The sequence below is a fragment of the Silene latifolia genome, chromosome Y (genome assembly GCF_048544455.1).
Source record: "Silene latifolia isolate original U9 population chromosome Y, ASM4854445v1, whole genome shotgun sequence".
Lineage (NCBI taxonomy): Eukaryota > Viridiplantae > Streptophyta > Magnoliopsida > Caryophyllales > Caryophyllaceae > Silene > Silene latifolia.
This window is the reverse complement of record NC_133538.1, coordinates 412,963,257-412,980,206: the sequence shown is the minus strand read 5'-3', so window position 1 is coordinate 412,980,206 and position 16,950 is coordinate 412,963,257. Positions and strand designations below refer to the sequence as shown.

Below are 16,950 nucleotides of genomic sequence, written 5' to 3'. Positions count from 1 at the left end.
GATTTGTGGAATATTTATTTAAATATTTTATCTTATTGTTGAGAGATTTTAGAAAAGTTCTTTCAATATTTTATCTTATTGTTGAGAAATTTTAGAAAAAATCTTCAATATTATTTTGTGGTAGCAGTAACAGTAGAATATTAAAAAAAAATCAATCAGTTTATAAGAAATTTCACGTTTTGATGATCAAATTGCTATAATTTGATCGAAAAAAAAAACTTACACTAAAATGGATTTTGATTTGAATGTTCCTTCGGAAGAACAAAACAATGAATCAAGTAGTGATGTCGTTATTATCGATGATGATGTTAGTAACGATGTTGCCAACGCAGACGATATTGACGATGGTCCTGCAATTGTTGAAGGAGGATGGGTTGAAAAGGTCGGAAATATGTTAAACACGGGCGGTAATGGCGATTCGTTAGAAGTTAATACTCCAACCAGAGGAATGTCTTTCGTGAATGGTTACGAGTTTGCTGCTTTTGCGTACCTATATGCGTATAAAAACGCCTTTCAACTTTTTTGTAGGTGTACTGAACTAGTGAAGATGTACCAGGAAAGAGGTATCAAGCGCAATGGTATGGGGAAGAAGCAACCTCGTTTCTATATGATGAAGCGAATTAGATTATGTTGCACAATGGGGGCCAATCCGAACAAAAAAAACGGGTTTAAAGACATTGCAAATTTTGAGAAATGCAAATTTGCAATAGAAGCATCGTTACAAAACGATTTTGTTGTCATCGGTGCGTGTTCGTTGGAACACAATCACGTTTTAAAACGTGAAAATACTCGTCACATGGTAAGTTACCGGATGTTTGACGAATATTTCAAAAGACGGGCCTTATTGAACGACGCTGCCGGTATTTCTATTGCCAATAACTTCCAAATTCTCGTTAGAGAAGCGGGTGGGCATGAAAATTTAAAAATCAACAAGCATGACATACGGAATTTTCTTAATCAAGAACGAAGACGTAGTAGAATTATCGGGGATGCAGCGGCTTTGGAGGCTAGATTTATATAACTTAAGGAAGTGGATCCAGATTTTTACTACGCCATTCAGACGGATTTTGAAGGCAGGCTACTAAATGTGTTTTGGGCTGATGGACGTTGTAGAGGAATGGCAAAGGCATTTGGTGATGTATTTTCTTACGATGCTACATTTTGTGTTAACAGGTGACCAAATTTACGTAATTTACTTAAGACCTTATTATTTTTTTATTAATGTCGATTAAAAACCAAGTTAGCTAGGGTTTAGAAATTGGGCAATTCACTCTATTTTGAAATCAATAGCTTTAGAAATTAATCAATTAGCTAGGGTTTGCTTCTTTAGCAATTATTGTTGTGCTTTTGAATAATTAGGGCATTTTAGTAATTGGAAATAATTAAGGCAATTTTCGAAATCAGTAGCTTAAATAATTTGATTTAAGAAAATATTTTATTTATTTTCGAAATAATTAGCTTAACTAATTCGAAATCAATAGCTTTACTAATTTTCGAAATCAGTAGTTTTGTTAATTTTCGAAATCAGTAGGGTTTAGAAATTGGGCAATTCATTCTATTTTGAAATAAATAGCTTTAGAAATTAATCAATTAGCTAGGGTTTGCTTCTTTAGAAATTATTGTTGTACTTTTGAATAATTAGGGCATTTTAGTAATTGGAAATAATTAAGGCAATTTTCGAAATCAGTAGCTTAAATAATTTGATTTAAGATAATATTTTATTTTTTTTCGAAATAATTTAAGTAATTCGAAATAATTAGCTTAACTAATTCGAAATCAATAGCTTTACTAATTTTCGAAATCAGTAGTTTTGTTAATTTTCGAAATCAGTAGGGTTTAGAAATTGGGCAATTCATTCTATTTTGAAATAAATAGCTTTAGAAATTAATCAATTAGCTAGGGTTTGCTTCTTTAGAAATTATTGTTGTGCTTTTGAATAATTAGGGCATTTTAGTAATTGGAAATAATTAAGGCAATTTTCGAAATCAATAGCTTAAATAATTTGATTTAAGATAATATTTTATTTATTTTCGAAATAATTTTAGTAATTCGAAATAATTAGCTTAACTAATTCGAAATCAATTAGCTTAACTAATTCGAAATCAATAGCTTTACTAATTTTCGAAATCAGTAGTTTTGTTAATTTTCGAAATCAGTAGGGTTTAGAAATTGGGCAATTCATTCTATTTTGAAATAAATAGCTTTAGAAATTAATCAATTAGCTAGTGTCTGCTTCTTTAAAAATTATTGTTGTGCTTTTGAATAATTAGGGCATTTTAGTAATTGGAAATAATTAAGGCAATTTTCGAAATAAGTAGCTTAAATAATTTGAAATAAGTAGGGCATTTTTCGAAACAATTTGTGCAAAACATTGACGGCATTCTCGAAATAATTAAGGCATTTCCGAAACAGAATTTATTTTTATTATACTTATCTTATGTTTTAATTATAGGTACAAAATGCCCTTTACTCCATTTGTTGGCGTAAATCATCACGGCAGTTCTGTTGTGCTTGCTGCCGCTTTGATTTCACATGAAGATGCGGGAAGCTTCACTTGGGTGTTTAGGAGATGGTTAGATTGTATGGGTAGAGCTCCATCGGTTATACTCACGGATCACTGCAAGGGAATTAGTAAGGCTGTGAAGGACGTATTTACTAATACTCATCACCGTTTGTGTCTGTGGCACATAATGGTTAACGCAACAAAGAACTTGGGAAGTTTTGTCAGGTATCAAGAAATTATTGTTGACCTTTGGAAAATTATTGACGATAGTGCAGATAGCGATGACTTTGAGGAGGCATGGCATCATTTTGTAGCTAAGTATGGTCTTCACGAAAATGGTTGGATCATAGACTCTTTTCAAAACCGACATTCGTGGGTGCCATTGTATTGGAGGGACATCTTTTGTGTAGGTATGTCATCTACGCAAAGAAGTGAACAGACGAACCGATTTTTCAAGACTTATGTCAATGTTGAAACTACTCTGTTCAAATTCTTTGATAGTTATCAAAATGCACTAAGATCCAATGATGCGAACCAAGCTAATGACTCGGAGTTAGTTGATGGGCTGGACGAGTTGGTTATGAACACTCAAGGGGAAGGTCTGATGTTGGTCCGTAATTCTCAGCCTAGGAGCTACAATTATCCTTCTTTTGTTAATTTACTAAGTGTGGAACATGGGAGCTGATGGGGAAGGCACGCAATCCAAGGAGGACGGACCAATTTCACGTTTTAAGCTTTACATTTCAGATTATGTTTTACAATAAAATGTTAGTGTAATTTATGGTTGTCTAAGTTCATTGAACTAGGAGTCTTAATGATTGTAATTAAGTGAAGAATGAATGACTAACTCTTCACTTTGCTTGGCTTTGCACGGCTGCTTGGAGGGCTATATAAGGCCTTCAATTGCTTGAATAAAATGATCCAGAAAATTTCAGAAAACTTGTGTTTACAAAATCGTTTCTTGCTTAGAAACAAAACTGGTTTTAGTTAGAACGCGATTCTAATTAAAATTCTCGAGTTGTTGATCAATAGGTCTTGCTCTCACTCACTTTGATCAAGTAATAGGTCTTACTTGTTCAAAACACTATCCCTTATATACAAAATCAAGAACTGGTCGTACCTAGTACGTTCGGTTCGCCAAAAACAGTCCATCAAATTTTATCTTTTGTTCTTTTAGTTAATCAGTTTCAGGTCTGCGCGTACCTAGTACGAACAGGTCCTCTCAGACTTTATCCAAATCGTTCTAAAATCCATTTGCTCAATTCGTATCATTTGTGGTATCAGAGCTTCGGCTCTTGATCCTTATTTATCGATGGATTTTGATAATCCTAACTTTTTGCAACAACTCCGTGATGCCTTGAGAAACGTGCAAGAAAGGGATGATAGGTGGCAACCAAGGCGTTTTGAAAGGGTGGCTGAATCATTCAAGGTGAACGAATTACCTGAGTTCGTTGGAGGGGCTGATCCCGAGGCATATTTGGAGTGGGAACGGAAGATAGATCGTATGTTTGATTTCAAGGAATTGGATGATGAGAAAAGGTGCAAGTATGCAATTCTGAAATTAAGCAAAGGAGCATCTCTTTGGTTTGAAGGATTGAAGGCCAAGAGAGTGCGTGCGGGAAAGGAGAAGATAGATTCTTGGGAGTCTCTGAAACGTAAACTTCGTAAAAGGTATGTGCCAACGACCCATAGGTTAGCTACATATCGTAAGATTGCTGATTTGAGACAAGGAAAATTAAGTGTTAGTGAATATATTGATGAATTTGAAAACTTATGTTTGATGGGTGAATTAGAGGAAGTAGAAGAACAGAAAATGTCGAGATTTTTGCGTGGATTGAATTATAATATTGCTAGTTCCGTTGAGTTATACTCATATTCTGATTTTGATACTCTTTATGGTCTTTGTTTGAAAGTGGAGTCACAAGGGAAGTCTAAATATGGGGGAGGGTCGAGTTCAGATTCGGGAAAGAACAAATCATGGACCAAAACTGAAACAAACCCCAAAACCGAAACACCTAGTAGTTCGTTTGTGAGTCCTAGCAAAGCCACGGCATCTTCAAATGCTACCCCTAGGACCACGGCCAAGGAGACTAATCTGTCTAAAGTCCGTTGTTTCAAATGTCAAGGTTTCGGTCATTATCAAAGTACGTGTCCAAATAAAAGAGTCGTGACCTTGAAAGAGGCGGTAGAGTGTAGGGATAAGTTGTTGGCCGAGGAAGAACAGTTGGGTGAACTGTTTAATTTCAATGAAGGTGAGGAAGAGGACGAGTTAGTAGAGGACTATGAGGCACCAATTTACGACACTAATCTGGTTTTGCGAACCTTGCAAGTAAAGACTTTACCTACTGATTCGGAACAAAGAAATCAATTGTTTCATACCAAGTGTCGGGTAAATGATAAGTGGTGTAGTCTAATTATCGATGGGGGTAGTTGTACCAATGTGGCCTCTACTGAAATGGTGTCAAAATTGGGTCTTGTGACTACTAAACATCCACACCCATATGCATTACATTAGCTAGATGATGGTAGTAGCGTTAAGGTGACAAAACAGGCCCGGGTTGGTTTGGTTATGGGTTCCTATGTCGATGAGGTGTTGTGTGACGTTATCCTCATGTATGCTTGTCATATTTTGTTGGGTCGACCATGGCAATATGACCGGGATGTATTGCATAGAGGGAGGAGTAATGAGTATGAGTTGAAGGACAAGGGGAAACGAATTGTGCTTAAACCAATGTCACCACAAGCTGTCCGTGCTTTGGGTTCAAAACCGAAAGCAAAAGCCCATGCTGCTATGTTGATTGGAGAACGGGATGTGGAGCGTGCCATTGATGATGGAGAACAAGTTTATTTGCTTGTTGCTAAAGAAAATTCGAGTGCTAATGTTGTTTTGCAGGAACATAACCCAATTGACGATTTGCTAGAAGAGTTTGGGGATGTGTTTCCCGATGAATTACCCGCTGGTTTGCCTCCTCTTCGAGGCATTGAACATCAAATTGATATTATTCCGGGCTCAACTCTTCCAAATAAGGCTGCCTATCGATGTAATCCGGAAGAAACAAAAGAACTCCAAAAGCAAATTGATGAATTAATGGAGAAGGGCTATGTGCGTGAGAGTATGAGTCCTTGTGCTGTTCCGGTGTTGCTCGTGCCAAAGAAGGATGGTTCATGGCGTATGTGTGTTGATAGTCGGGCTGTAAACAACATAACCATCAAATATCGCTTCCCAATACCGAGACTTGATGATATGCTTGACGAGCTTCATGGTTCGGTTATCTTCTCAAAAATCGACCTTAGAAGTGGTTACCATCAGATTCGGATGCGTGAGGGTGATGAATGGAAGACGGCTTTTAAAACGAAGCATGGATTATATGAATGGACCGTCATGCCATTCGATCTTACCAATGCTCCAAGTACTTTCATGAGATTGATGAATGAGGTACTTAAATCCTTTTTGGGCAGATTTGTTGTGGTTTATCTTGACGATATTTTGGTGTATAGCAGGAGTATTGATGAGCATTTTGAACATTTGAGGCAAGTGTTCGAAACCTTGCGAAATCAGAAACTTTATGGGAAGCGAGAGAAGTGCTCTTTTCTTGTGGAGAGCGTGGTGTTCTTGGGATACGTGGTGTCCAAGGATGGTGTCTCGGTTGATCAATCAAAAATCGAAGCAATTCGATCATGGCCGGAGCCTAAAACCGTTAGTGAGGTACGATCTTTTCATGGACTTGCTTCTTTTTATCGACGATTCATTCGTAATTTTAGCACCATAACCAGCCCTATTACGGAGTGTTTGAAGAAGGGCGGGTTTGAATGGGGTGTGGCTGCTAAGCAAGCTTTTGAACTGATTAAGGAACGGTTGTGTACCGCTCCTATCTTGGTGTTACCCGATTTTTCTCAACCATTCGAGGTTGAGTGTGATGCTAGTGGCGTAGGTATAGGTGCTGTTTTGATCCAAGGGAAAAGACCAATAGCCTATTTTTCAGAGAAATTGGGAGGAGCTCGATTGAATTATTGCACTTATGATAAAGAATTTTATGCTATTGTCCGGGCTCTTGATCATTGGAGTCACTATCTCCGTCCTAACCATTTTATATTACATTCCGATCATGAATCCTTGAAGTATATTAATAGGCCGCAGAAGTTGAATCATAGGCATGCGAAATGGGTTGAATTCTTACAATCATTTCACTTTTCATCCAAATACAAAGATGGGAAGAGTAATGTTGTAGCCGATGCTTTATCTCGTCGATATACTTTGCTGTCCACGCTTGATGTTCGTCTCTTGGGCTTTGAAACTTTGAAAGATTACTATGTTGAAGATGGAGACTTTGGTGCAATATATCTTGAGTGCAAATCAGGAGCTAAGGGAGAGTATTTGATTCAAGATGGTTTCTTTTTTAAGGGAAATCGACTTTGTGTTCCTAAGCATCCTATGCGAGAACTACTTGTAAGGGAGGCTCACGGTAGAGGGTTGGCTGGCCATTTCGGAGTGGCAAAGACCGTGGAGATTTTGCAAGAGCATTTCTTATGGCCACGATTGCAAAAAGATATTCACAATGTCGTGGGTAAGTGTGTTACTTGTCAAGTGTCGAAGAGCAAGTTCAAACCGGGCGAGTATACTCCTTTACCAATTCCGGTCAGACCTTGGGATGATGTTTCAATGAATTTCATTGTTGCTTTGCCATGCACTCAACGTGGTAAGGATGCTCTCATGGTGGTGGTTGATCGTTTTTCCAAGATGGCTCATTTTGTTGCTTGCCATAAAACCGATGATGCTTCTAATGTGGCTGATTTATACTATCGGGAAATTGTGAGGTTACATGGCGTTCCAAAGACTATTGTGTCGGATCGGGATTCTAAATTCTTGAGCTACTTTTGGAATACATTATGGAGGAAAGTGGGTACCAAGTTGCTGTTTAGTACCTCTCACCATCCTCAAACGGATGGGCAAACCGAAGTCACAAATCGAACTTTGGGTACCTTGTTGCGTGGGCTTGTGAGGAAGACACAAAAGGATTGGGATCTCAAGCTTTCTCATGCCGAATTCGCTTATAACAGGTCGCCTACTCATGCTACGGGTCATTCGCCATTTGAAATTGTATACGGTATTAATCCTTATCTTCCTTTGGATTTAATTCCGTTGCCTAAAGATGAGTTGGTGCATAAAGATGCCGAGTCCAAGTTGAAAGCAATGTTGAAGCTCCATGAGCAAGTCCGTGCAAGAATTGAAGTCGTGAATGCAGCCTATAAACGCAAGTCAAGCAAGAATAAGAAGCCAAGGGTGTTTGAGGTTGGCGACTTGGTTTGGGTGCATTTGAGAAAGGAGCGTTTCCCAAGCAAACAAAAGAATAAACTCATGCCTAGAGCGGAAGGTCCTTACAAAATTGTGGGTCGAGTCAACAACAATGCTTACAAGGTTGAACTTCCCGGTGATTATGGTGTTCACGCCACTTTCAATGTTGGTGATCTCTCTCCTTACTTGGATGACGATGGCCTAGCTGAATTGAGGTCAATTCCTTTTCAAAGGGGAGGGGATGATGCGAACCAAGCTAATGACTCGGAGTTAGTTGATGGGCTGGACGAGTTGGTTATGAACACTCAAGGGGAAGGTCTGATGTTGGTCCGTAATTCTCATCCTAGGAGCTACAATTATCCTTATTTTGTTAATTTACTAAGTGTGGAACATGGGAGCTGATGGGGAAGGCACGCAATCCAAGGAGGACGGACCAATTTCACGTTTTTAGCTTTACATTTCAGATTATGTTTTACAATAAAATGTTAGTCTAATTTATGGTTGTCTAAGTTCATTGAACTAAGAGTCTTAATGATTGTAATTAAGTGAAGAGTGAATGACTAACTCTTCACTTTGCTTGGCTTTGCACGGCTGCTTGGAGGGCTATATAAGGCCTTCATTTGCTTGAATAAAATGATCCAGAAAATTTCAGAAAACTTGTGTTTACAAAATCGTTTCTTGCTTAGAAACAAAACTGGTTTTAGTTAGAACGCGATTCTTTTTAAAATTCTCGAGTTGTTGATCAATAGGTCTTGGTCTCACTCACTTTGATCAAGTAATAGGTCTTACTTGTTCAAAACACTATCCCTTATATACAAAATCCATAACTGGTCGTACCTAGTACGTTCGGTTCGCCAAAAACAGTCCGTCAAATTTTATCTTTTGTTCTTTTAGTTAATCAGTTTCAGGTCTGCGCGTACCTAGTACGAACAGTCCTGTGCACTGTCCAAATCGTTCTAAAATCCGCTGCTCAATTCGTATCATCCAAGGTCGAGGAAGAATTAATGTTGAACTTTGCTTGTGACGAAAGACCGTCTCCTTATAATAAGACAATCATAGCTGAGGAAGTCTTCCAAAGGGCTTACACATCTAACATTTTTTGTTTGGTGAAAGATGAGGTAAACGGTCTTATACACACCAACGCTGAGTCTCATTTGAACATTGGGAATTTCTCTTCGTTTAATGTAACGGATGAGGTGACAACACCGTTTTTGAAGCGTCGAGAGAAAAAGTACAATGTTACGGCCAACTTGGACTTCGGTGAGTTTAATTGTACTTGTAAACTTTTCGAGTTTAAAGGTATATTGTGCAGGCATATTATTCGTGTACTATAGCTGAAGAAAGTGCAGTTTATTCCCGACAAGTACATTTTGAATCGATGGCGAAAGGACTTGGTTCGGGGTTATTAGCACCTTCCTGTTGGGTACTACAATCCTGGTGAGTCTGAACGACTCAAGCGATCTCTTGCTGTCACGATGAAGAACGACTACATATATAGGCTGGCATTACATGATGATGAGACGTATGCCTTATATGAGGCCGAATCAGCCAAGGTGATTAAGGCATTAGAGGCGCATGTCGGCATTGAGGTACTCAATGAAATGGGAGCAGGCTCCGATGTAACAAAGGTGTGGGGCCGTAAAAGATTACAACCGAAGGAGAACAACCTACGCCACATGGTACGGAACGCATCTCCGCCTACGGAAGGCGCCTTGAGAGACCCCATTGATAAAAGAGGTGCAGGAAGAGGGTCTAGGCCTAGGCAAAAGAAAGTAAGGAGGGTTGTAAACTTCGACGAAGCAGGTCCATCGTCGCAACCAACGCCGCGGCGAAGAAGGGTCAGTACGACCACACCTCGTAACACGCAGTAGAATTGAGTTCGTTTTTTTTTTGGCTACATTTGGATAAAATTTTATACGAATTGCAGGAACAATTTTAGACGCCATTTACTTCAGTTGGATACATTTGGATACATTTTGGATACAATTTTTGACGAATTGAGCTGCTAATATTATGTATTACAATTTTTGACGAATTGCAGGAACAATTTTAGACGAATTGAGCTCGTTTTAGACGAATTGCAGGAACAATTTTCTCAGTTTATGTAGTTCAATTGACACATTTTTTTTGCATGTGAGACATAATAATTTACTTCATCTCAATACTCAACCTTTAGTTCATCTCAATACTCAACCATAATTACGATTTGCATGAAAATCTTTACGACAAATTGCATGACAATCTTTACTATTTATCTCACGAAATCGAACATTCTGAATCAGAAAACGGCCTTACTAAACGTTGCTGGTAAACAAAGCTATTTCTACGACAAATCAGATCGTCTATTTGCACGAAATTGCTACTAATTTGCACGATATTGGTAACGATTTGCACGAAATACTCCTTAACTTATGCTACTGTTTTCTCACATTATGTATTTCAATTGTTAACATTAGAAACGATTCAAATAACGATTTAAAGTCCCTGAAATTAAAGGAACGAAATTAAAGGAACGATTTTACTTGATTTGACACAAATTGCATGTGAGACATAATCATTTACTTCATCTCAATACTCAACCTTTAGTTCATCTCAATACTCAACCATAATTACGATTTGCATGAAAATCTTTACGATTTATCGACGAAATTTAGCATGATTAAAACACAAAACTCTGACAAATTAACACGATTAAACCGAGTACAATGTCCACCATAACTACGAGTTGCATGTTTAACGAACTTTATCGAAATTGGACTTCTATCTCACGAAATTGAACGAAATTGAACTCTAACATCTTCATCATCAACTCTAACATCTTCATCATCTGACTAAACGCAGTTGCATCGTCTGATCAAAATTTGAGTGCCATGCAAACTTAACATAAACCGTATACAACCAAAAAAGATACCATTCGATTACCCATAATTACGATTTGCATGTATAACGAACTTTATCGAAATTGGACCAAATTAGCATGAACTGCATAATTCGAGTACAATGTCCACAAAAATTAAAGGAACGAAACTGTAAAAAACCGCATAATTAAAAGACGGAATAATATGATAGATTATACCATCCGACTAATCTGATTACAAGACGGAAAACCATCAGATTTAGCCGACTACAAATAATTTACAACCCTACATCCGATTCTACAACCCTTTCACATCCTATATCCCACCATGCAAAAAAAAAAAAAAAAAAGAGTAGTTTATACAACTTTCTACTCCAAGTAAAACATGATTACCATTGCATGCAATACCAATTTTGCAAGCAAAATGATATCCCCATCACATCTACCCTTGCATGCAATCAAAATCAAATCTATTGCATGCAATCAGTTTGGGCCGAATCAAAACCAAAATGAAAACCGATTGCATGCATTAGAATACCAGTTTTCGGCCTCATGGTTAAAACGTAAATAAAGCATAATCTAACATACGATTTTATATAATTAAAAACCTATTTTACATCACCCGGTTGTAGTATTCCCATCCACGGCCTCATGCAAGACCGTGTTTCTTTCGGAACTTCAGGTCTTGGCACACTGCCCATCCACGGCCCCATGCTTTGCATACTGCTAGAGTGAACCACGATCCCACGAATAACATCGGGGAATGATCTCGTGCACAACCAAATCATTGCACGCAGCAACTTGAAATTGAGGGCTATTCCCGTTGGTAGAAGCAATGCAGACAGTAGACGGAATATCTTTAATGGCTTTGGGTAGAGGAGGACGATAAGGGGCAGGACAGAAAATTGCCCAATTAGGTTCTCCTTGGTTAGCCATGGATTCTGATAAGATAATTTTGTGAAAAAAAAAATTAGGGTTAAGGGGAGGGTTTTTAGAGGGGAAGCAGTTTGAAGGAGATGAAGATTAATAGTGGGAAAGGAGGAAGTTGAAGGGGGGTGTGGTTCCATTTATAAGAGATTTTTACCCAATTTTTTACCTTTTTTTTCCCTTTTACGTTAAAAACCCTTTATTTCCTTCTTTTATGTTCAACTTTTTTAACTTTTTTTTTTCCTTTTTCGTTGAAAACCTTTTGTTTTTCTTTTTGGTTAATAAAAATTAATAATATACATTGTAGCAAAAATAAATAATAAAAAAAATAAGCTAAAATATTTTTACATGAAATAGAAATATTAAACTATGATCGGTATAAGTAAGCTTATTTTCACATTTTTACGTGATATAGTTAAACTAAGATATGAATATATGATCAGTATCGCTAGTACATTAAAATCAAATCGTAGCTATAATGATCGGAATTAAATTGAGCCCTAAACCCTAATCCCTAAAACTCAAAACCCTAAGCACTCGTAATTACGTTTTAACATGAAATAGTTAAAATAATCTACAATCGGAACTAGTTAGTACCTAATTACATAAAATGTCGATAGTAAGCTATAATCGGAACTAGTTAGTACCTAATTACATAAAATGTCGATAGTAAGCTACAATCGGAACTAGTTAGTACCTAATTACATAAAATGTCGATAATAAGCTACAATCGGAACTAGTTAGTACCTAATTACATAAAATGTCGATAGTAAGCTACAATCGGAACTATTTAGTACCTAATTACATAAAATGTCGATAGTAAGCTACAATCGGAACTATTTAGTACCTAATTACATAAAATGTCGATAATAAGCTACAATCGGAACTAGTTAGTACCTAATTACATAAAATGTCGATAGTAAGCTACAATTGGAACTAGTTAGTACCTAATTACATAAAATGTCGATAGTAAGCTATAATCGGAACTAGTTAGTACCTAATTACAAAAAATGTCGATAGTAAGGAGGGTTGTAAACTTAGAAACCCTAAACCCTATATTCTAAACCCTAAACCATATATTCTAAACCCTAAACCCTATATTCTAAACCCTAAACCCTATATTCTAAAACCCTAAACCCTATATTCAGTTTTGCGCCAATTGTATTAAATTCAAAATTTCTAACTTAGTATAAATTTCAATTATTCATTTTGCGCCAATTAAATTAAATTTTGATGAAAAAAAAATTGCTTTTATGGGGAATCGAACACGGGTCACCTATGAATGCATGACTATTAGAAACCAGTTGAGCAAGGGGTATCAGCACGATTACTAAACAATTAATTTTCAATATATACTAAAACGAATTTAAGGTTATTGAAATAGTAACATATATTTTCCTTTTTAATTTCATTCACGCAATATTCTATCTCCCTTTTAACTTGATTCACGCAATATTATATTATCTTATATATAATTATTAAATTCTAATTATTTCTATCATATCTACTTTTAATATTTTTTTTAATAATATTCAATTTCAATATCCTAAATAATAGGATCAACGTGATTTGGTGGGAAATATTGGCGGGAAAAAAAGGAGGGAAAATTTTGGAGGGAAACATTTCAATTGGACCCTATATAAATAACCCTAATTGCTAGATGTTACCTCCATTCCCAAATCAAATTCATAAGAAACATACAACTCGTTCCATTAAATCAAAACTTTTTAACCTACTGTCATGGCTAATCAAATTCAATATGCAACGTTAAATAGAGAGATTGTGATGGAAAGGAAGGCTCATGCTAGGGATTTGTTGGAGACAAGGATGTTTGTAAGGGAAATGTTAGACGTTGTCAAAGACAAAAGTAAAATTGAGGATGCTATAGCCCGTGCTCGGTGTAAAACCATAGAATACATATATGAAGAAGAGTTCAATGCCAAATATTCGGCGTTCCTACCCGATGAAAACCTGAAATGGCGCCAAGTGGGGCAACGTGAGTACCTACCAATGTCGGTTCCCGATGATGTACTCGTTCGGGTTGAAGGAGGGGACGATAATTTTGATGCCCCTACTACTCCCCCTCCAACGAGTCCTCAATGGAGGTCGAGAGGAAGATATGGTTTGGTTGGAAACATCATAAGGCGCCTACAATTCTAGTGCTTAGTTAATTTTTAGCATTTTGTTTTATAATTTTCAAGTCTGATTACCACGGTTTTTAGTTTTAATTTACATTTCGTGTAATCGTTTCATTTTATTCCAATAAATTATATCTTATTTAGTTATATTCTTTTGCATTATTGGTTTTTTTTTTACAAACCCTAATGACCAGTTCTGAATTAGAGTAACTCATAATTTACAATTAGAAAATCAATTAGCCACATTTGAAGAAAAACTAGCCTGCGGATTCGAACCCTAGTTGAGGTATTTTAGCAATTAATCGAAATAATTAGGGGATTAAGAAAAAAAAAACAAAGTTGTGGCTATACGGATTCGAACACGGGTTTTCTTGACTTAGCCTAAATCTAATCCTAAAAAATAAATAATCCCAAAATCTCTCAAAAAAAAATAATATTCCTAAGATCAAGTTAACAATATTTTTTTAAAAAACAAAAGATATTTTATGAAATAAAAACGAAATTTTATAATTAAGGCAATTTTTAAATTTAGGAAATTCATTGCCTAAAATCAAGCTAAGAATATTTTAAAAAGAAAAGATAAAATATCAAATGAAACCGAAAATCTTTAAAAAAGGCAATTTATATATTTAAGAAATTTATTGCCTAAAATCAAGCTTAAGAATATTTAAAAAATAAAGATATTTTATCAAATGAAACCAAAATTGTTTAAATAAGGCAATTTTATAATTTAAGAAATTTATTGCCTAAAATCAAGCTACGAATATTTTAAAAATAAGGAAAGTATTAAGAGTTTAAAAACGGAATTTTAAATAAGGCAATTATTCGAATTAGAGTTCATTAAGGTTTAATAAATTAAAGAAATAGATTCATAATATAATGAATTGTAATCAGTGAATGTATGTGCTGATCCCCTAGCTTAGTTGGTTACTAGTCTCTTTACAAAAATCTAATTGCTACTAATGCCAACCCGTGTTCGATCCTTCACAACAACTTTTTTTTTGCCCTTTTATGCCTTAATTAGAGTTATTCAATTAATGGATTAGGGTTCATCAAAAAATTTCCCCTTCTTCCCTAATTCGATTTTAAATGATTAATAATTACTCCAATGCTAGGGTTAATTCGATTTTTATTGATAAGGATTACCATTTGATTAATAAAATTTTATTTTGATCATATGAATTTGGGTTCTTCAACTGAATTAGGGTTCATCAAAAAATTTCCCCTTCATCCCCAATTCGATTTTAAATGAGTAATAATTACTGCAATACTATTCGATTTTTATTGATAAGGATTACCATTTGATTAATAAAATTTGATTTTGATCATATGAATTAGGGTTCTTCAACTGAATTAGGGTTCATCAAAAACTTCCCTCTTTTTCCCATAAATCGATTTTAAATGGTTAAGAATAAGCCTATTCGATTCATAGAATTAAGTTCATCAATTTGATACGATTTTGATTACTTAATAGAATTGAATTAGGTTATGATTAATGTTATGAAATTAGGGTTCATTTGATTTTTATTATGAATTTTTATTGCTTACGAATACGATTTGAAAAACAAAATTGATTGATTAAGAGGTCAAAAATAAATAATAATAATAATACAAAAAAATGTATAAAAACAATAATAATAATAATAATAATAATAATAATAATAATAATAATAATAATAATAATAATAATAATAATAATAATAATAATAATAATAATAATAATAAATCAAAATATGTCAAACAAAGGAAATTAAAAATTACCCTAAATATAGTTAACTATATGTGGTTAGCAAGTTAACTACATATGTGTAATTACTAATATAACCCTAAATTAACTACATATGATTCACTCTAGTTAGCCACATGGCGCAATTTAATTGGTCGTGTATGAGATTTTCATACACCTCGTGTATGAGTAGCCTTTTCCCAATCATATTATAATACGGATTAGTTATTAGTGTTGCAAAACCATTAAAACCGTTGTTTAATTTGGGAAATGAGCTGAACGTAAATGACCTTTACCTAATTATCCCAACCTGCATTGTTCTATAATATAGTAATTTAGAGGAATGGAAAATCAATGTTATAATCCAATAGCCAATTTTTCGAAGCATAAGAGATTGTTGCCTATGTTAGTAGTTAAAGCGGCTTTACCATTATTCTCCCTCCATCTCACTTTTATTGTCACCTTTCCGGAATTTTGATGCGAGAATACAAACAACAGATGTATGAGAGTGAGACTATAAGTTGGAAAAAAAATAAAAATAATAACTTGAACTATTATGAATGACAGTTATCTAAACTTTATATATAGACTAGATTTCATGCTCGGGCGTTGCCCGGGTAGTATCAGAACCGTAGCGTAGATTATTTGTGTTTATTGGCGGGTAAAGAGTACAATTGTTGTCTAAAGTAACGATATCACTTAAGAAATATAAATAGACCAATTTTGCAAGTCTTTCTAACCAACTCCTGTTCGCTAATGTTTTTACGTGGAGCATTTAATAAACAAAAAAACATCAATCCAACTTCTGAGGCACAATATTAAGGTCCAGGATGGTGGATATCACACAAATAACATTATAGGATCTCATATTGAGCCAAAATCTCTTAATTTATAAGTTACGGCTACTTTGTTTTGATGCAACCCATATATGTCAAGGGTATGATAATAATTGTCAATTTCATAAATTTGTATAGCAAAAATGTTTGTAATATTGTCTTATTGAACATAGTATTACAATAACAATATTGTGTGCGTTGACTAACTATCGAACTGTAGTTTTTAATCATGTATCTTTGTAAGAACTTATACCTTGAGAGGCTATATTGCTCAATTGTAAGTTTTGTAACAAATAGTTTCATGATTGGAATCAAAGGAAACTTACATTAAAGGAGCCTTAATCATATGCATACCTTAGGTGTTTTTAAGGGGAGCAAATTGTTATTTAAGTTGGTGTATCCATATTAAGTTATGAGTAAGACAAAAATAAAATGCATACGGAAAAAAAATCTGTCTTAAATGCTCAAATGAAATACCTTTTTTTTTTTGACGTGTGCATGGGTATACTCATGATTTTACCCCTCTAAAATATTAACACTTAGAGTTTATATAAACAGTTAGTCTCCCTTAAGATGAATCTATCGTTTTAACATGAAATTGTGCTTAAGTATCATCCCATTATGCATATAAGACAAATACATTGCTTTTTCCTGTATACTGCTTTTATTT

General features: G+C 35.1%; 1 protein-coding gene across 1 annotated transcript; it reads left to right on the top strand.

Annotated features, from left to right (window-relative positions):
- The first annotated feature begins 1,117 nt into the window (after positions 1–1,117).
- Positions 1,118–3,188, top strand: LOC141632350 (protein FAR1-RELATED SEQUENCE 5-like). The gene is made up of 2 exons (XM_074444904.1): positions 1,118–1,173; positions 2,453–3,188. The coding sequence occupies exons 1-2, from the start codon at positions 1,118–1,120 to the stop codon at positions 3,186–3,188; spliced, it is 792 nt and encodes a 263-aa protein (XP_074301005.1).
- The last annotated feature ends 13,762 nt before the right edge of the window (positions 3,189–16,950 follow it).